The sequence below is a fragment of the Macrosteles quadrilineatus genome, unplaced genomic scaffold, assembly GCF_028750875.1.
Source record: "Macrosteles quadrilineatus isolate MER2022 unplaced genomic scaffold, UCM_ALF_1.0 Scaffold_2__2_contigs__length_208266976, whole genome shotgun sequence".
Lineage (NCBI taxonomy): Eukaryota > Metazoa > Arthropoda > Insecta > Hemiptera > Cicadellidae > Macrosteles > Macrosteles quadrilineatus.
In genome coordinates this window covers 48,926,120-48,948,974 of record NW_026542595.1, presented here as the reverse complement: position 1 = coordinate 48,948,974, position 22,855 = coordinate 48,926,120, and the positions used below count along the sequence as shown (strand labels likewise).

Below are 22,855 nucleotides of genomic sequence, written 5' to 3'. Positions count from 1 at the left end.
ATAATCTTTAGCCTAAGAAACTTAGAACATAGTGTGAAATCTGTCAAACTTCTAGGCTTACATCTCGACAATAAAATAGACTGGAATGACAAGATTAGCCATGTTTGTGCTAGACTTTCCAGAGCTCTGTGTCTACTCAGAAGACTGAGATATTTTGTACCAAAGGACTGGCTGAAAACTGCTTATATTGCTTTCTTTCAGAGTATTTTATTGTATGGCCTAAGGCTCTGGGGTGCCGCCTCTGGGGTCAAGAGAGTTCTGCGCTATCAAAAGAAAGCAGTTAGAGTAGTAGCTGGTGCTGATTATTTGGACCATTGCAAACCCATATTTGTAGCTGAGAGCTTAATGACAGTTTGTAACCTCTATATTTTTCAGTCCTTGATCAAAATCAAGAAGGAATGGGATTCTCTTGAGCTGAGAGGCGACATCCATCCCTATAATACACTAGGAAAAATGATATCAATTTACCACATGTTAGATTAAGTAAAGTTCAGATGTCGAATGAGATTCTAAGTTATAAGTTTTTTAATAAACTTCCTTTTGCAGCTCGGAACCTGCCGGACCCAAAATTTAGAAAAGGTGTTGAGGGGCTCCTTTTGGCAAACCCTTTGTACAAAAACAGAGAATTTTTTGATTTGAAAGAAGAACTTGTAAGTAGTTTTTTTTTAGTTTTTCAACCGAGTGCTGTGTGCTGTTTTTTTTTCCTTCTCTTTGCATGGAGAGTTTCAGGAATGTAATTCTTTATATTGGTAAGAAACCTTGTACCATTGTCTTATTTTAGTTTTTATTTTTTTAGCTATAGTTGACTGACGTTTTCCAGCAATGTAACCACATTTTATGGAAATAAAAATTCTTGATTCTTGATTCATCAGAGCAGCATTGTCAGTACAAGCATTTTTGTCCTGAACAATGGGAACGAGGTTTATGGGGTAAAAATTGGGTTTTCTCATTTGCTTTACCCTCAAAACACCCCCAAAGGTTTCCCAATTTTTCTCTAGAACATTTTAAATAGCTTAAAAACAAATAATTTAGTATATTAACGTGTTTTTGTATGGTTATTAGTTACGGATAAAAATACTAAATTTGTAAATTTAAAATTCCCATGTTATTCTTATGTAGAATAGTGTAAAATGATTTTGTTTGTTAGTAATAGATATATCTCGATCAAACTTGTCAAATTTATTTGTTTTATACTAGGCTATTAATATTTTACTATAAACACACTTTATTAGCCTCCTTGTAGCAGCAGACCTAGGTAATCATTTAACGCAATGCTATTTTAGGTTTAATTGAAAATCAAATAAGTAAAACGGAAATTCGCTAGGTCTGCAGGTTTGCTGTGACGGGGGTATTTAATATTTTCTCTTACTCCTTGTGATCCTTCCCTCTTATATAGTAAAGAATTGCAATTATTTTCAATAATCCCCTTTTGTATAGAGCATGGAGGTAACTAATTTTATTACTTTATGAATAAATGTTTAAATATCGTAAAAAAGTAATAATATTTCGAAACACCCTGTATGGAGTGGTTTAATACACTTAAAACTAGTCCCAATCGATTTAAAATAACTAAACCCATCGAAAACCACACCTCACTCGACCTTAAACGTAAAAACGAAATTATTTACAACAATTATTTATTAGGAACAAGGGCCATTCGGATCAAAAAGGGCCCCAAAAAGGGCCTTAGGACGCCCCAAATTTTGGGGACTCATCGGATCTTCATTTTTCATATTATTAGTAACTCACAGGTGAAATTTCATAAATGTACAAATTTTGTTGTTTATAAAACCCTATTTTACCTGTACTATTTGTACGTAGAACTTCATACATATTAAAATGCACTCATTATACCCATACCCATGACTGCCCATCAGCATAGACTTCTGGATACGGAAGCCGTTATTTAAATCATAGATCTAATAGTGAATGATAATACCGTAGTAATTTCCGAAGGTTTTCTTTAATTACATAGCGTTTGGCTCAATGCCTTGATGATTCAAGATTCGGCCAAGTATTGAAGAGCAGGATTCCGTTATAATATACCGTAGATGTTTTTTTTATTGTATTGTAGAATGCTTTTTTATAGGTACATATTTGAAGATTTAGGTCGTTTCTCAAAACGTTGTCTCTTTTGTTTCGCCATGGCTAGAGGAGGCTGATATTATATGGATGATAACAAAAAATTATCAAAATTCAAATTTTAAATGCACTTAAATGCCAAATAGGGGATTGTGGGGTTGTAATAAAGTCAAGAGCCGGTTGATTCTCCTACTTAAATATTTTGTTACATTGGTGCCAATACGTCAACCTTTTACAGGGTGTTGATGTTCTAGCAAATATGCCGTACCTACTAGTGCTACCTCCTACCTCCAGTTGTATTTCTAGCCATTTCTAGCTCAGCAAAAAAGAGAAAGAGTGTAAACAAATAAAAATCCCAAAAATAACTATAAGCTTTAAAGACTGAAATAACAAGAAACAAATAAAAAAAAACACAACCTCTATAGTGCTCAAGCACGGCCGCCTTTAACTCCAGGCCACGGCCTTCGAACTGGCAACGTCGCAAGTGATGGTGTTGTAACAGCTGTTTCTGTTTGGAAGCAGCTGGTATTTGTGTATTTACGAAAGATTGGCTACTGGACTGTGACAATATTGACTCCGCTTAAAAATGTACAGATAAAGATTTTAATTCATATTGTTTAGGTTTTTAATTCTGTATGTTTTATTTTCAATATTTTAATAAATTTATGTTCTTAAATTTAAATCAATAAAGTGCGAATTAATGAGCTGATGTCAACTGTCTGCCATGTTATCTTATGGGACGTTTGTCACTGAACAACACCACTTGCGACGTTGCCAATTCTACCAGGCCGCACTGTAGTTAAAGGCGGCCGTGGCTCAAGACAGAACTAACAATAAAACTAGCTTCATCTGCTCCATAAGGATGAGAGTTTGTTTTATCGATGGCCATCCAAAGTTTGTGCCAAATGTTCAAACGTAGTTGGTGTGAGCAAAAAGATAAAATGTTGACCTAGATTCGTATTCTGACTTCTGATATTAATGGAGGAAATATTTTTTTGTATTGGTGTATCGCCGTTTGTAAATACACTAAATGAGTTCGAACCATAGACTAACCAACACATTATGTTTTATCTATGGTTCGAACAGTCAAGAGCTCCAAAGTCAAAGACTAAACGAATATGGGTTAGAAGTTTAATATAATGTTTAGTAAAATTATTGACTATCAAACTCCTTGGATATGTACAATATAATCAACGGTAATAGTCAACTTAATAGTTTAATTGCATGGAGTAATGAAAAGGCCGGCCGGTGTCGCCGGAGGATGGTAGGGAAAATATAATATTAATATTGGAATCGGATTGGATTTTACCGATTTTAGTAGAAGTCTAGAAGTAGACTAGAGAAGAGAAGAGAGAAGAAGTGACCAGGTGTTTGATGTCTGATGTCAACCCCAACCCCAGTCCCCAACTGTCAAGTCAATTAGTCAAGCAAGATTCCAAGATTGTCTTGCCAAAAAGTCTAGTCAGTCAAGTCAAATCATGTGTTTTGTATACTGTACAAGTGTACAGTGATGTATTGATAGAATATTGAAGTGATGTCATGTCCAAAACCAAACAGAAACTAAGATAATAATAGTAAAATAGTTTGAACTTCTATGAACCAGTGTTTTCGTACCGTACATCATATTATGTAAACGAACATTTCTGCTGATCAAGCTATAATATTATCATTTTAAAGCAAAGTAGGCTAATTCATTAATCAAGATGTGGTTTCTTTATCTTCTTAGTTGGATAGCTCTTCTTGTGCAAATTTCCTTTATAACTGTATCTTTGGGTAAGTTTAGGTTATGTTTTTATGCTAATTCAGAGGTTACAATTTTTATCCTAAAATTTAGGAGAAAAATTTTGTACTTGTGGTTGCACTTTAGTATTATAACTTACTATTATACATAAACTACCAGCTGATTATAAAATGAAACTGTTCTAGGTTCTAAACCAAACCTAACCTTAACGATAGACAAAAAGAATTAAATATAGACTTTCAGCTGTGCTGCGGTTACCATGGTTACAATAGGTTCTGGCGCACACCACTAGGAGCGCCTTGTAGTTACATAGTGTGTACACCCTAACTACATGGCGCTCCCAGGGGTATGCGCCAGAACTTATAGTAACCACAGCACAGCTGACGGTCTATATTTAATTCTTTTTGTCTTTGCCTTAACCAAACTGCGGTAACTTATGTAAGTAAATGTAGGAAACTAAAGTGCAGCTTAACTTGTTAGTAAGTTTTTTAGAATACGAATAATAAATACACTTGCTTATTGCTCATGTAACCACTTGCTCTTACGCTTGAACCATGCCCTCGTGCCTGCACCCAGACTAACGAAAAGGAAGCGTGATCCATGCGCAGGCCCGAGGAGCGGCTCACAACACTTTACTTAACAAAATGAGAACCATGGATGGAGGTTCAAGAACAACACGCCATTTGAGAGAAACGAGCTGTAATTAACCATTTAAAAGAATAACACAACAATAACATTAACAACAATACATGAAGTAAATACTCTCAATTAAAGTTTAAATAATTTTGATACCACTCTGACCTACAAACTTACAAACATTAATTTAAAAAATTCAAATAGGCTAATTTCAGTCAAAGTAAATTTAATCAGTTTTATTTTTTTTTTTTTTTACTAAAATATTATAAAATTGCAACAGTAATTAAATATATAAATATATACATCTTTCATCTGGAATTGGTAACCTTAAGGATTTAGGGGCCCCAAAATTGAAATTTAATAAAATATGTAATAAATTATAAAATCTAAAAAAAAATCAACAAGTAGCCTAGGCTAAAGAATTTAAAATTTGAAAAGAATAACAATTAATAAATTTCTGTGCACAATTAACAAATAACGAAATCTCCAAGTCCAGGACGGTGGTTATCAATAATTAATTAGGCCTAAAACTTGCGGAATTTGCGGTACTAGTTCATGTTTCTGGGCGAGCAGCACCGGAGGGGAAGCAGGCATGACGGAAGAGGGGGGCCAAGATCCAGGGGTGGCCAAGAGTTGTAATTCCCACTCCGCCAAGGCTGATGCAGACTACCGGTCCTCCATGTTCCTCCTCACGGGCCCCAAAAGGCGCGCGTGGCGCACTTGAACTACTCCATAACCTCGCAGACTAAGCACAAATTAAAAAACATACACAACCTTGTATAAATCATGTGCCAAAAGGGCGATGTAAAACGATGGAAAAATGTCTGCGAGGTTAACTAGTTGATTGTCACGCAACCTCTCAAGTGCTTGGCGGTGGGAGTAATAAGAACAAAACCCACAGCCTTGTTCGGGGTCGTGGAGTGAGAAACACTGAACTAGCCTACTATAAAAAAAACACTTGAACCATTGATCATGAGTCGTGACATTCGCCCGGTGGAAATAGTCACGGCTCACGCTCAACCAGATGACAATGCTGATTAAGTTATTAATTCTGTAGCTTTGCCTACGTCTAGGCAATATAAGTTATTACTTGAGAAAGCCCGGGTCCCTATTCAATTCAAAACTCGGGCCCCTTACACTCCCCTCCCCACTACTACAAGAATAGGCTAATGATATTTTTTTATTATCCTCACATTTCTCCTAAATCAAACAGACATAAATAGCCCAAGCTCTATTCTTGGGTACAGTTTCTTTACTGGGCTATGCTTATATCGATTAAAACTATCAATCCTTCATGTGATTTATTCACTAACTTCAGCAAGTTTGGTTTGTTAGGTTAGGTTATGATAGTTTAATTTTATAAGTTAATGAAAAATATATTATTAGGTACCTAATCAATATTTTCAATTCGATAAACTTAGTTTCAATCTATATTAGCAGTTACTGTACCCCTATTTTTGTCTATTATAGCCTAAATTGACTCATTAACCCTCCGAGTGTTATTTGTCGATGCGTCGACACATAACACACTTTGTGTAGTGTTTTGTGTCGATGCATCGACTCACAAACACTGTTTATGGCGAAGGCTCTATGACTGACAAAATCGGATTGAACTGGATCGAGTTAAGTTAGGTATCGTTTTATTTGACAGATTCAGAGCTTTCTCCGGAGGTCTGTCTCTAAGCGCTTTTCATTTTAGTTCCGAAAATATTGTAGCAGACAGCTGACGTGCGTATTTGTAAACAGCTTGGTTAACCTCGGACCGATGACTGATGTGTTTTATGACGTTTATCATTGTTTTAGTGTTAAAAATCAAAAGTAGTGATATACGTGGTGCATTATAAGAAGATTTGAGTGATTTTGAAGGGCTGGTTGATGATCCTGAAGAAGTAGGTAGTGATATTGATGTAAATTATCAGCCAGATTCCTAGCTATGGTTAGGCTATGCATTCTTAGCTAAACGCTATGTACTGAAATCTGTTTTTTGCCCATAACTTATTTATTTGCAAATCTACTTCCTTATATTATTATTATTTGTAATCCTCATAAAATTTAGAACAAAGTGGCTATTTTCAAATATTTATACTTAGGCCTATAATTTATACAATTTCATTGAGCGCAAACTTATTTTTTTTTAATTTTCCAAAATATTTTTTTTTACCTAAAAAAATTTTTTTGAAACAAATGTTCCTTATGTTTTATGTATAATATTGATGCCCATGATTTTCCAAACAAAATGGTATATAGAACAGTATAATTAACATTGTTTTCAAGCTTCTCAGATCCGTTTTAATAAAACCTTGCAAATGAGCAAAAAATAGGCAGACATTAAGGCCAAAACAAGGGACACTCGGAGGGTTAAATTTTATAACACAGACAGACCTGTCAACCTGGGAGGAATTTAACCCCAGCCTAAAAGGGGGTCTAGGCGTTCCCCCCCCAGAAAACTTTTGAAAATTTGCCTGGAAAACGGGTTGTTAACCATTTTTACTCACAATAAATAGAGTTTTAAATAGGCTAATAATATTTTCCATTTCACATCATCCTAAACCGGGTACTTTCCTGTTAAGGGGAACGTTTATTATTATCGATGATTTCTTTTAGGTATATAGATATTTTTTTTTCCTTTACAATCCATATTCCATCTGTTTAAATATCTTTAAACACATTTAAATTACAAACAGACATAGCAAATATGTCTAAGTTATACAATAACCAAGTTATCGAGTTAGAGCTCGTATTAGAGAATAGGATTAAGAACTAAGTAAGCTTGCTCAGGCAAAAATAATAGCTTAGGATTGGACTAAGAAATGAAACTAGGTATTCTAAACTAACGTAACATAACTAAATAAATAAACTTGCTGTGCTAAGTTACCTTCGAAATTCCGTTTGATAACAGAAAAGGCACATGGGGAATAGGCTATCAAACAGAATTTTGAAATGTTATAGCAAGTTTGGTTAGTTTAAGTTAGCTTAGAACAGTTTCATTTTAATATAAATTTTTTTATTGTTTGTTGATACTGAACAATATTTATTTATTGTAGTTGTCAGCTGATAAGTTTCAATTTGTTAATATCAATATATCAAATAAAAAAAATAAAATATTGATGTATCGAAAAAAATTATTGATAATAATGAATGTTCCCTTTAACAGGAAAGTACCCAAAAACGTTCAAAAGTTATTGGAAATAGCAAATTTGAAGCACACTATGAAAGTGAAATAAAACTACATCTTTTTGGCCTGGTGAGCACAGTTTACCTCTTTTCGGCATACTGTGCAGGTAAAAAAACTGTCTTTAACTTACCTGGGTGCCGATCTAATAAAGGGCCATTCAACAGTCCATTCATTTTTATATCTTGTTTTGTAGGCCCTTTGAAAGACCCACTATAAAAGTTGCTTTACCTTTGGTTCCAGTTTCATCCAAATCACTCTCCATCACACACCTACTAGGCCTACTCTACTCTAAGCCTACTTCTTAACCGACAAAATAAAACTTAAATAAAAACTAACAGACTACATACTTGGCTATTTTGCGCCTGAATTCAACGTTTAAGGTTATGTTTACGTGACAGAACGACAGACGAATGAGATGACAGTCCCGCCCAGACAGACTCGGATGCAGAACTACCATCCTAACGTTAACGTGATGAAAAATTCCCTATTGTGTATGTAAAATTTGTATAGTATAAGATATGCGTGAGATTTCTACTGAAAGCGGGAGTGAACATCAGAATGCGGGAGAGTTGGAAGGTCTGTATAACGTCAGTGATGTTTGTTCCGTTTTTGACTGTGGATGTTAATCTAAACCTGTAACTTCATAAATATTTTTATAGCCCATAAACAAAAGGTAACTGGGTCCATGTTTGACACTAAAATTCAGCTACACCACTGCATGAACCATTCAATACACATATAGTTAACATTTATTGTAAGATAGGTCTACTCAATAGTTTACGTTAATGTTAGAAGTCTACTCATTACTATTAACTTAAATGACATTTTCCAGCTGCTGGCTTATACTACATTGCAGAACTAGTTGAAGAGTACACAGTATTATCGAAAAAAATAATAAGATGGATGACAGTTGTAAGTAGACTTTATACTACAAACCTGAAAATTTGAACTGTTTACAACCTATCTAGACTAACGCATGCAGTCCTATATTTTATTAAACCACTCTTATTTATTGGGATGTAATGTAACCAAATTCTTAGAAAGAGGATTAAACTAACTTATATACCTACTAAGTTTTGTTATTGTATACATCAATGAGGGCTACTTTAAATGTTACTAAGCAAATCAAAATACCACCTACTAAGTTATATAAGGTGCCATGAACAAAGGAGGTAAACAGGGTCTGAGCTAATGTATCCAAGTGAACTCCTCAATAGGCCTACTTATTTTTGCTTTTGTCGACGTGAGTGTTTTTAGTTTTTGTGAAGTAAATGAGTGTAGTGAATGGTTTGCTCTGTATTTGACTTAATTAAAGCCTCCTACTGTTTCTTTATTTAGGAACTCTAAACCATTTTCGGAAATGATAAAAAAAATAAAAACAATTTTCAATTTTGGTAAACAATAACTAACAAATATTCCTAGTCAAAACCTTATCTATGTTAAGACATGATTAAAATAAACATTAGGTACAGTAGAACCTCGCTAATCCGACCGCGGATGGTCCGTCTCCTCGCTTGTTCCGACCGTGCCGCCGACACAATAGCCTTTCGCTAGTCAGACCTTGGCGAGGATTCCTCCTCGCTTAGACCAATCACATCCTTATCGGCGTTTTGTTTACGTATCCGGTCGTCGCTCCGTTCAAGTTGATGCTTGTCGATGACTCATCACTGGCAATGTAAGTCAGTAGGCTGTGGACTTTTGGTTCAGTACTGTACGTCTGATAAATTGTGCTACAGTAAACTTGATCCGTGTGTGTACCCTATCTGCGTTTTTGTGGTTTGTGTTATTGTTTATTTATTTACTGTATACAGTAGTGTGTAAAAACTACATTACTAAAAAAATGTAAACACATCAGGCTCTCATTAGTGGAGAAGCTGAAAGTACTTGATTAGACAAAGGTGAGATTGTTCAAAAAATTTCAAGTGAGATAGGAGTTGGCCATAACAAAAATTAAGGACTGGAGTGCTTTGTGGGTACGGTTTGAACAGGAGAGAAGGAAAGGAACTTCATTATCTGGACCTATAATCAAAGAAAAAGCACTAGTTTTGCATAACAAAATGGGAGAGGACAATGACAATGAAAAGTTTACAGCAATTGAAGGATGGTTACATCATTGGTGTTGAAGAAACGATATGGGATTTGTAACGTAATCATTTCTGGCGAGAAACTGTCTGCTGATGAAACAGCCTCTAACGAACTCATTCCTAAGTTTGAAAACGTAGTTAAACAACATAATTTGACACCTGATCAAGAATACAATATTGACAAATCTGGTTTGAACTATAAGATGCTTCCCAAAACAACTCTTGCTGCACAAAATGCATCTGTACAAGGTGCTAAACTCGCCAAAGACAGAATAACAATCACTCTCTTTTAGAGATTGGTTTTTTGATCAGTTCGTCCCTTCCGTAACAAAACACTTGAAGGAAAAAACCTCCCTTAACAAGCCATACTAGTACTTGACAATATTACATCTCACCCCTCTGAAGAAGAACAAAAAAGGAGAAATAAGAGCTTTATTTCTTCCTGCGAATGTAACCTTTCTAATCCAACCAATGGACCAGGGAGTAATAGAGTGGCTAAAGAGACGATACCGCTGAAAATACATTGGATCGATTTTAGAAAGGACAGAAAAAACAATCAATATAACAGATGTTATCGACGCAGTTGCCTATGCTTGGGAAGAAATGCCATCCTCCACACTTGAGAAATCCTGGCGCAAACTGTGGCCAAAAATGAATGAAACCAATGAAAATGAAATAGAACCAGGAACAATTGGTGAAATCCAAGAAGAAGCTTCACCTGACACGAGTGATGAAGAAGAAGATATAGACACACCAGCGATTGTGAGGGATCTGCAAACTTTACAACTGGAAGTTGAGCCCAATGATGTATGTGAATAGATGGTTACAGCTGACGTTGGTTGCACAACAGAAGAGGAATTGAGTGATGAACAAATAATTGAAACTGTGACTGAAACAGATGACAACGAGAAAGATGATGACGTTGATGAAGACAATGAACCCACATCACATGCAGAAGCTAAGAATGCATTTAATCTAGCGCTTCGGTTCGATAGAAAGTTCAACGTCTACACCAATGGACATTTTGTGGCTAAGAAAATTGAGGAACGTCACAGTCAAATCAAGATTGTGGTCTGCTAAGCAAAAGAGCATAACAGACTTTTTTCGACCTGCCAAGGAACATTTAGTTTGTGTTCCGTTTCATTAAGTTATGTGTAGTTATTTTCTGCTTAATTTGAAATTAATACAGTAGTACAGGTATACTGTACATTAGGCTACATAAATTTTTCATACAGTACAGTACTGTAGTATGCTTAAAGTTGTTCAGGTATGAGTTAATATCGCTTTTGTTTTTATTTAACAACGCATGCTAGGAATTTTATAGGCCTATGAGTCAATGTAGAAATGTTTTTGTTGTACAGTACTGTAGCCTAAACTGTAGTTTCATTACGTTTTTATGTAGCTGTGATTTTAAACGTTAAAGTTTTTAATTCTGAACCAAGGTTAATGACTTGGCATATTATCATGATTGCGAAATAACCTACTGATTGTATTTTGATGATGTAATATGTAAATTATCACAATAAAGTCCTTTTATACAGTATTAGGCGTTGTTTATGAGTTTTAGTGCAATATTTCATGTTCAAAATACAGTTTTACTATGTTTTTATGTCAATAAACGCGTTCCTCTGATAATCCGACCTTTTTGCTGTTCTGACCATGCTCCCGGTACCGAAGGTGACAGATTAGCGAGGTTCTACTGTATCAGCAATTTGACAAATACTTTTTCCTACCGGTATTAGCTTGTCAACAACCCTCATAATAAGCAGGCTGTGTTAGTAACTATCCTATAGGTACTCTAATACGAGCCTATATCAGATACCGAGCAAAGTCTGTTTGTCTGTCTGTCTGTCGGTAATATAGGCCTATATCTCGAAATCCAGGGGAAGGATTTTGACCAAATTTTTGAATTATGGACTTATAGCCTTAAAACGTGATTCGAAAATTCATATTTCGCTACACAACTCATTTGAAAACTTAAAAATTTCACATTGGCCTTATGGGTTGCAAAGTAATCAGGCCTATGTTGGTTGAACAAAATAACAATTAACACCTTTATCGAGCCTTGACTCCCATAACGTTAGTAGAGCCACCTGGTCTACGAGACCGGCATGTAGAAATCTTCACTTTTCCCGCTAAAAAAACAAGGGAAATAATGGGAAAGCATATTTTTATATCTTATATATTTTAACAATAAAAAAGAAAGTGTTTTTTTTTCAATATATATGATGACAAAAAGTATTTACTACAGAAAAATACAACTTATAACATAAAAAGTGTAGCCTAATATAAAAAGTGTTTAATATAAAAAAAGTGTATAATATAAAAAGTGTATAATATAAATGCCCCCGCCGCAGCAAACCTGCCGTCTAAGCGAATTTCCATTTGGCTGAATTGATTTTCAATTGATCTATTTAAATAACATTAGGTTTAACGAGTACCTAGATTTGCTGCTACAAGGAAACTAATAAAGTATGTGTTTTAAGTAAAATAATTATTGCTTAGTATAAAATGAATATATTTGCCAAGTTTGATCAAAAGATATCCAAAAACAAGCAAACTACAACATTTTACAATATTCTCCATAAGAATAACATGGGAATTTTAAATTTACCATTTTTTTAGTTTTCTCCGTAACCAATAACTATACAAAAACACTTTGATATACTGAATTGTTTGTTTTTTAAAGCTCTTTAAGAAGGTTTAGAGAAAAATTGGGAAATTTTGTGTATTGAGGGTCAAAAGTGAGAAAAACCAATTTTTACCTCATAAAACCCCCCATAAAACCCTGTTCCCATGATCCGATCATGCTGGATCGCGAACTCATTCAAGTTTATCCCGCCTTACACCTTCAAACCAAATTTCATCAAAATCGGATAAAAATTACTCAAGTTATTGTGTTCACGGACACATATATATATATATATATATGTACATATATAAAAATTTGAACGAATGGTGTTTTTGGCCTCTGGGGACACCAAAATGAAAAAGTAAATCGGTCCCGGGCCTAAGTCTTACCATGAGACCTACGGTAATAGCTACTTCCCTATAGGGAAATTCGCTAAAAATGAAAAAATGTTTTAGAAATAAAATGAAAAAGTATGTTTCAATGAGCAATCTATATCTAAAAAAATTTTCACTTGGAGGTCAATGTTTCCATTAAGGGCTCAAACTATGTCTTTGGCACAGTCTACACACACGTTTCGGGTACACTCCAAACATACTGGGATGTCACATTGAATGCACTTGTACTGTGTTTTGCGTTCTTTTGCTGATGGGCATTTACCATAAGTTTTGCGCTTCTCCATTTTATCAGAAGGAATTGCATCACCTCGCATTTCTTGTCAAGTTTCACCTAAAATTAAAGTAGGGTACAAATAAAATAATACCTTAATTTATAAGTTTTACGTTACATGCAAAAATATAACACTGGTGCGAATACGTGGAAATAAATAAGAATGTAATATATGCATAAAATGAAGGACAAAATAATATATGGCAATTAATATTCCATATTTACATAGTATTCTCTGTATCTCTTGTTTGACGTCCCTTCGTAGTTGTGGTATCGTAAGTCTTCTCCTCATGTGGGGCTCCACTAATGTTTGGGCCAATTCCTTAGTGAACTGAAACCGTGTCATCATTTCAGAGCACACGAAACACATGTATAGAATAAAAGAATTCACACTGGCGATGCTAAGAATCCTGAAGAATATCGCCAAGGGCCATCTTCGTGTGCGTCGACTTGAACTATAGATCGCACACTTCATGTCCAATAAATCAACACCGGCTTTGGATTTGTTGTACATACACACAATTTCCGGTTTGTTGTTTTCAGGATTTTTTATCCTTGTCGTGATGCATTGTTGAAAGCAGAACTACTGCTTTGTTTTTTTTCGGTACCATGGACACGATAGTATATCGGTCATTGAAGCCAAAATGGCACGACATCACACGTCGCTCTGGGCCAGTAAGGAATTCTTCAGGGATGATTTTTTTGTCCTTCAGAGTTCCCACGTAGGTGAGCCCATGTTTTACTAGCGCCTCAGCAGTGTCGATGCTCGAAAACCAATTATCAGCTGTTACCTTTCTATTACTTCTCTGAATATCTTTGGTGAGGCGAATCACGGACTGTGTTGGCTTACTAAGTTGTTGTTCCTCTCTTGTGAGTCCTATTCCATCGCTACCCTGGCCTGTGTAAATATAGGCATCGTACAAGTAGGATGTTTTAGAGTCGGCCATACACATAACTTTTATCCCATACTTGTGTGGCTTGTTCGGCATGAACATTCGGAAGCTGCATCTCCCACGAAAGGGTACCAACATTTCATCAATGGTTACACATTCAGACAAACTATAAGCCCGTTTTGAGTTTTGAATAACAGTATTGAAATTTTCTGACACAGCTGCCGCCTTGTCCGTCTTCTTTCTTTCATCACGTGTAGCTGAGTCGTCAAACCTCAAACATTTGACAAGTACCTCAAACCTTTTGTACGTCATGGTGGCATAAAAGTACTGCCTTCCAGTGGAATCTTTAGTGAATAAAGATAGCATGGTCTCATGATTGGATTTTGTTATGGATGACAAGAGCAAAAGACCAATTAGGGCATTTATTTCAACATTGTCTGTATCTCGATAAGTGCTCCTATTCGTTGTAGCAGAAAGGCCACACCTTACTTTTGCTAGTTTTACATTTGTATTAGTAACAATATTATCGATAACAGATGTGTCTACAATAAAGTCCCAAACAGCTTTTTTCTCAGGGCTGCTTCCAAGCGTTCTCACTTGTAGTGTCAAACCTGGCAAGCGACCTCTGATAATGTTGTGGGCAGGAGTACGTACTCGTCTATTTGTACTTGGACTTTTGGTACACCAAGGGTACCCTGGGCCGAACTCTTTTTTTTCTTAGCCGTCCACTGACATAGTCTGGTAAACCATTATCAATAGCTATGTTTTCTCTCACCTCATCTAATAAACCCTCGTCGTCAGGATCAGAATCACTTACAGTAGGATCACTGCCACTGTCGTCATTGGGGAGTACATAGTCCGGATCAGCATCCGAATCATCCACATCGCTTTCCTCAGAAGAACTCAATTCAACATCTCTAAGCAATCTATTTATCATATCTGGGAAATTTCGATTGTCTGGCCGAACTCCAGAACTTGTGCTAGGGCGATCCATTTTATCGCTCACTAAGTAGGATTTGGATATGTAATATAAAATCTGAATAAACTACACAAATAAAGCTAAATTACTTTTACAATTAATAGTCAGCTATTAATTTCACATGCTTCACCACCAACTCACAAACCACTAACAGAGCTAACCGGTATCTGAGACCAAGCACTAGATCACACAATCAGAGCTGTCCGGTACGCGAGACCGGTAGACTTTCAAAAATCAAATCAAATCATTTATTCAGCCAGAATTAACAATATTACAAGTTGTATTGGCTAAGTCAAAATGAAATAAAAGTTGGATTCATGTACTTAAGAACTATTTACAAATATACAATCTTATACAATATGTGATGATGTGGAGTAGTAAGAGTGTAACGAAGATACCTGGGCCCTATATATCTTCCTCTAACCACTGCCACATCACGCACATTTCCTGTCATTACCCAACTCTATTGCAAGGAATTAATCTAACTCGTCAAAGTGCACAATATTACCTTAGCTGCCTATCACAGCCAGCTTTTATGTTCTTAATGTCTCTAATTATAATATAATGAACAGAGAAATATATATATATATGGACTTATTCTAATTCGTGAAAAAGGTAACTAGATTTAGCAAATGTGAATTCTAAATTTGTGATATTAATTGCCAGACCACGACCATTCTAGAACCCAATAAATTACATAATTTAATTACTACCTACCCTAGCCTACACCCTTCCCCAACCCCTACGAAACTATCTAGACATATTCTAATTTAAGGTACTTATCCGGACTAAGACGTGTTGATGGCAGAGACGGAGACACTACACTACTCTCCTGGCTCGCTGCGCGTGCCTTCCCGGGCCGACTGCGCGCGCATCGTCGTCACGTGACTTGCGCTATTGTAGCGATCCGCTACAAATATACAATGGTGCAGATTTATATATAAGTATTTGCATCACTATTAATGGAACTGAGTTTAGATGTAAATTCTTGGACGCTATAACAGGTAAACTTAATCAACAAAGATTTTAATTGTCTTTTAAATTTTAACAGGTTTGGTTCAAGTTTAGGAAAAAGTGGAAGTGAATTAAAAAGTGTTATGCCATTGTACAGTAAGTGTTTCTTGAAGAAGGTTGTTGAATGTTTAGGAATAGGTAATGTGTGTGAATTGCGCAATGTGTATTGTTTTTTTACAGAAAAATCAAATTTAGAAAATTCCTGTTTCACAAATGTTAAAGATTCAAGAATGTAAATGGATGGGAATGTCAAAATCTTTGAATTGAAAAAATATTGTCGGCAGGATTTGCGCTTTTTTAGAGAGAAAATAGTTCTCACAGCCATTTTTTGGAGTTTAAACAACATTTTAGTTTGCTGGCACTCACATCCCCATATAGGAACGGCGTATGCTAAGTGGGGATAAATGAGCCAACATTACTCATCCTATCGAGCAATAAGTTATGGTCCACTGTGTCGAACGCCTTGCTCAAGTCGAAAAACAAACCAGCCGAGTAGTTTGCAGCATCTAATTCACAAACCACCTCATTTATCAGTTGAAACATCGCTGAGGTAGTAGATTTACCCTTAGTAAATCCATGCTGGTTTCTGGATATAATATTATTTATTGTCAAAAAGTCCCATAGCCTAATCACCATGATTTTTTCAAATATCTTTGAAAATACAGACACAACTGATATGGGCCTATAGCTGTTGCAGAGCTTTGGATCTCCCTTTTTATATATAGGTCTGACCACTGACACCTTCAGCGCATCAGGAAATGATCCACTGGTGAATGACATATTAATTAAATGGCATAGAGGTTTTACCAGATATGATGCAACCTTTTTTAGTAAATATGGAGATATTTCATCAGCCGCTGAAGACTTTTTGTTTTTTAAGCCTTTGATGATATTCAAAACTTCTTTTTCGGTAGTTTGATGTAGAAAGAGTGAATTAAAATATTTCTTATTTATATCTGTATTTATGGATGAAGCTGACTTTGAGTCTTTGCCTGTGTCTGAAAAGAAACTGTTAAACTAATTGGAAATGTCTTTAGGGTCTGTGATGTCTTCACCATTATCAGTTTTAAGAGATATTTCGGTGTAACTTTTTTTGGCTGATGGTCGTTTATTGTTTATCATATTCCATAGAACCTTAGCTTTATTGTCTGATTTTTTTATTCTGCGTAGAGTGTCTTCTGACTTAGTTTTTCTTATTAGGCGTCTATACTGATTTTTTACATTTTTGTAATAGTGAACCAGGTAGTTAGAAGATTCAAGATTTTTTGTTTTATTGTATAGGGCAAACAGCTGCTCCTTCAATTTTGTTATCTCAGGCGACTGAATCTTTTTACTATACGTATTTTTATTGATTTTATTGTGCTTTTTGGAGAAGGAAATTTCAAATGAATATTTAACCTTGGACAGAAATTTGTCAAACTTGGTTTGCAAGTCTGCTGCATTAAATACTTCATCCCAATTTTCTTTAGAAATTAGGTATGTAAACAAGTCAATGTTAGAGTTGGAAAACAATCTTTCATACTTAAAGCGGGCTTTCGGAGCTAAGGGAGTATTGATATGCAGAGTCGCTGTTTGAGCGCTGTGATCTGATAAGCCTGCGGATATTACAGACCCCTCGACGTTGGTTATGTTTGTAAAAACGTGGTCTATGAGACTACGAGACCCATTGACTTCCCTAGTATAGGTTTTTATAATATTATGCAAATCAAATGATGCCATGTTTGACGTAAGCTGTTGAGCGAGAAGTGTATCACAACACAAGCAAGATTGATGTTTAAATCACCCATAACTAAGATTGCACGGTGGCGATTATAATACTTGTTGATACATTCAGTTATTCTACTAAAGAAGTCTGTGTGCGTGTCGATCCTTAATCGATCCTTCACTAACAAACGACTCACTCAAACTGAAATATGAGCATTACGCAGGATTGGGGGGGAGATTGGAGGAAGCTACTGGCGCGCGCGTTCACCAAGGTCAAGCAGGGTTGCCACACTAGGAAAATCAAAATTACTTTAGGTCCCTCAGACCGGTAGCTCGGTAAAGGTGTTAAGTAAAAAGTAAACAAAAGACTTGTAACACCATCCACAGTATACTAGCAAATTATAACATACAGGGTGGTCGAAAAGTCACGTTAACCAATATTGCAGTACCTAGTTCACTGTTGTGTAGGCCTCCATTCAAACATTCGACTGATCTGTAAATATATTCGTACGTAAGTAGTAAAGAAACAGTGGGAGAAGAGAATCAAGCCACATTCTCCTTTACCCCACCACCGTAGAACACCAATTAAATTTTATCTTTAGTGTAAAGGGACTTTTTGGCCACCCCGTACAGTACAAAGTGATAAACATCAGTTGTAACTATTTGTTGCAAAGATAAAATTGAAGATTACTCAATATATGGAAAAATAGAGCAAGTCAGTAGTGATGAGTGATGTGTGTTTTGTGTTGGTGCCATTTCAGTGCACTGGCGGCAACTCAATGTTTTACTCTGATTCAAGGGTAGATTTTACAATTTGTATGCACTCTTTTTTATAATTTACATAACTTTGAGAGCTGTATTCATAATAAATTAAAATTCCACTTGAACTTAAAGTAAAAACCAAAATTAGTTGTAAAAAAAATGAGTCCTTTATATTGCTTTTACAATCCTAATAAACGGTCTCCTGGTACTGATATTTTATGGAGAAAAGCACAAAAATTGTACTCACTTCTTTTTACAGCATATGGAGTTATACCATTTAATTACTGTTAAAAGGACCATAACATACTAAATTGTTTAAGCCGTTTTTTTGTTCAAAAACCAATTTTTTTCATTATTGTATGGGGTTTTATGGGTAAATCGCCTTAAACAATTAAAATTTTTTAAATGAAAAATATCTGGTGATACTATGGGTATATCCATGGGTACCCACATAGGCCTAAAGTTACCAAATTTAATTTAAATCAGACCACATGTCTAGTCTGTAGCTCTGTAGGCTTACACTTTAATACAAACACACATACATCACTTTGAAAACCACGTTTTTAGGTTCAGGGGTACTCAAAACGGATATTTCCACTCAAACTCAAAAACTTGTACAAAAACAATACTTTCTCCATGTATGTACTATGTAGGCTGTAGGGGGAGAAAGTAAAAAAAATTGATTACACTCGCACATAAAAATTAGGATTTAGAATAATTTTTTTTTCATTTTTTTCTAAAATGCACACATCTTACGAAAGGGCTTTAAGCAACATTGCAGTTACCAGTCATCAAGTGTGTATGAGTTGGATCATAAACTACACAACATTACTGTAATCATATCTGTCGCGGTGACACACACTTCAGGAGTATCACATTGGAATTTGAATGAGTTTTTCTCCTTGATAGTGAAATAATTGAATTTAAAATTAAATATACCGTATAGACCTATTTTGCTTGGAATATTTAAACTAAGTAAGTTACAAGCCTACTTAAAAATAAGTGTATTTTAGGAACTAATGCCTACTGCATAACAATCTTTCCAAAACAAAGTTAACATTATAAATTAAATTTTTTCTGTCTTTACTCTTAGCCTATTTATTTATATTTTTTCAGACTACTCTAAGCATCTACCTGGGATTCTTGCTGTTTGAAGATTTGCCCACTTCCATGATAGTTTGCGGACTGCTTGCTCAGGTCGCTCATCTGTTGATTCTTCAGACATTTCCCTATGTCTCCCTGTCTTCACCATCATTCATATTTGCTGTGATCTTGCTTCTAGTCAACCACTACCTAGCGTTTAAATACTTCAATAGTATTTATCACTCATTTTCTGAGGTGGGTAAATTGTCATTACTTGAAATGGTTGTTTTCTATTCCAGCGTTAAACATTGTCACTAGTTTTCTCTTTCATATAAAGTTAAGCTGTACAATAGACCGAGGTGATTGCCAGGTTGGCAACTCCAGGGTCTCAGTTTTAATCCATTACCTTGTTGGTAGTTATTAATTAGTTTTTACGCCAAACAACAAACATTGTAGAAATCAGTAGTTCGAAAGTTAAATTTCTGAATTTTACACTGAACAAAATAATTACCAGGCTAATCGTTTAATGTTTAAAAGTCCTAATGTTTGATGCCAAACGTCTTTTGGCTTATTCCTTTTATAACCTTACCTTTAAAGTGGTTTTGTTTCTAGACCATATAATAACAGAGTTGTATAGTTAAGACCTGTTTCAAAAATCTAGCCATTGAAAATTAGCCTAATTGTTTGTTTATCAAACATAATCCAGACTTTACAAATGGAGATTTAGCATAGTACAAGGATCTTTAGCATTTAAGAAATGTGTTGCTCGTTCGAGAAAAATCAATATGAAAAAAATGTTTTATTCTGATTATTACAGGTAGGCCTAACACAAATTCTCTGAGAAAATTACTGAATTATCCAGAAAGTAAACTAATGTGTTTTGAAATAAACTATATACAAATTGAAAAAAATATATTATATATATTTTGAAGCTAAAGTCTTGAGGGCTATTTTCCTACATAATCACCATTTAAATTTAATCAATAATCGTCACTTAGTACGAGGCATGTTTTTTAAGTAAGTACCGTTTTTAAATTGCTCCGTTCCAGCGCTGCGATTGGCATTTTGGACACTTTCGCTGTATATGTGCATCATTGGCAAGCCCTAGCCGGAAATTCCACAACAATCGACCGTGTTTACATCCGGTTTCGAGCATTCAAAATGGTGCCGCCAATTGAGACTGCCGCCGACTGTGAAGTGTGCGCTGTAATTAGATTTTTAAGTGTTAAAGGGGTGAAAGCCATAGAAATTTATCGACAGATTAGTGAGGTGTATGGCCAGAACATTATGAGTGCCGGAATGGTATGCAATTGGGTAAGGGCATCTAAAGACGGCCCCACCAACGTCCATCATGAGCAACGCACTGGGCGGCGTCACTGTCCCCCGTACCCAATGCGTCGCTCATCATGAACGTTGGTGGGGCCGTCTTTAGATGCCCTTACCCACTTGCGAACCATTCTTCCACCACTCACGATGTTCTCGCCATACACCTCACTAATCTGGCAATAAATTTCAATGGCTTTCACACCTTTAGCACTTAAAAATCTAATTACAGCGCGCACTTCACAGTCGGCGGCAGTCTCAATTGGCGGCACCATTTTAAATGCTCGAAACCGGATGTAAACATGGCCGATTGATGTCGAATTTCCGGCTACGGCTTGCCAATTGATGCACATACACAGCGAAAGTGTTCAAAACGCCATTCGCAGCGCTGGAACGGAGCAATTTAAAAACGGTACTTACTTAAAAAACGTGCCTCGTACAAGCTTTTCAATGCCCTCTTTGTAGAAATCTGCCTCTTGCGTGGTTAACCACTGATACGAGGACGTGAAAACCGGCATGGAGTTCAGCGTCAATGTGAAAGTGTTGCGTAGCGAGCAATGTCTTCATCGCTGGGAACGGATGATAGTTGCTCGGCGCCAAATTTGTTTACTCATTGTTTCTTGGCCCTACATATCACAAAAATGGCGATAAATTTCAATTGGTTTGTAATTTTTTCTAACAAAATCCTTATCACACCATGCACTTCACAACTCGTGGAATTTCAATCGCAGCGCTCATTTCAAAACTCACTGTATAAAAAGCATAGGAGACACGATACTCTAGCTACCATGGTTGGTTGCGTACTGAGTGTGGAAACATTCTAATGCCAAGTTAGCAGTCCTAGCCCCTCCCACATCCACGACAGACCAAAACATCACTTTCTGGATAGCCCTCGTATTATCTATGTATTTTAAACATTTCTAACAGAACCATATGATTTTAGGTGATGGCATACTTCACACTCTGCCTTTGGCTTGTACCATTTGCCCTGTTCGTCTCATTGTCAGCCAATGAAAATGTTCTACCAACAATATCAGAATCAACACCTTTACTGGGTAAGTTCAACAAACCACTCTCCTTTGAAGATAAAGTGTTGTGTTGGTATTGCATGCTGTACCGAGCTGTCTACCTGGCAGATGTGTGTGGTACGCAAAGTATATTATGTAGCCTACACATGTAAGGTTTTGTAATTTTGTTTTGCCTAGGAATGTATAGGGTGTTTTAGTTGATTAGTTGATACTTTAAAAACCTTACAACTTGAATACTCCTCGGATTTGTTGAAGTGGAAGATTACAATTAACAATGGTGGCTTCACTGGTAGGTAGTAGCTTTAAGAGGTTGGATAATGGAGGCTACTCTAGAATATTTTGAATCAGTCAGGAGTTGGGTACAATTTCTTCCCTAAAAATAAGTAGAAAAACCTATATCCGTTCAAAACTAAACCATTAAAAATATCCTGCGTCACCTAAGAAACTGGACAGATGTTTTTTTTTTTGCTAAAGAAGGTAATATAATTGGGTTAAGGTCAAGACAACTTAGTAGTATTTTAAATATTGAACACAACTATATTCTGCCATTGCTTTCATTTTAGAATACTCATGATCATACCTGCAAAACCAACTATTGACTAAGGACCCAAAGCACGAAGAGGAAGTTTCAACTGTCGCAAATGAAATAGAAAATCTAATATGTTTGAATAAAAATTGAACCTTTACAATTAAAATAATTTTTTGGGGTTGTAGTAGGAATATTGTACAAGACTATATTGTAAAATATCAATTAGTTGAAACACTTGTCGCCAGGGCCGGCCCGACCTGTTCTAACCTCTCTGATCAGGCTTGAGTCCAGCTTTTTCTTCATAATTTTATGGTTTTCTAATTGCAAACTTATGATAATTTTGTACTTTTCAGGTGGGGACAATGATGTGGTGACAAATTATTTTTCAACCCGCAATAAAAAATATGGATTGCTCACATTTTTTAACTACGCCAAAGACTCAATACTTCCTCAAAGAAGCAAGAAGACTTTTTAAATAGGTTTTCTTAGTGTGTATATACTCCCTCTATCACCATGTGATATTG

General features: G+C 35.7%; 1 protein-coding gene across 1 annotated transcript; it reads left to right on the top strand.

The window, feature by feature from the left end:
- Nucleotides 1–3,570: 3,570 nt before the first annotated feature.
- LOC128987249 (protein TEX261-like) lies at nucleotides 3,571–22,815 on the top strand. The gene is made up of 5 exons (XM_054408006.1): nucleotides 3,571–3,855; nucleotides 8,467–8,546; nucleotides 19,485–19,706; nucleotides 21,718–21,829; nucleotides 22,685–22,815. The coding sequence occupies exons 1-5, from the start codon at nucleotides 3,786–3,788 to the stop codon at nucleotides 22,804–22,806; spliced, it is 606 nt and encodes a 201-aa protein (XP_054263981.1). The 5' UTR covers nucleotides 3,571–3,785; the 3' UTR covers nucleotides 22,807–22,815.
- The last annotated feature ends 40 nt before the right edge of the window (nucleotides 22,816–22,855 follow it).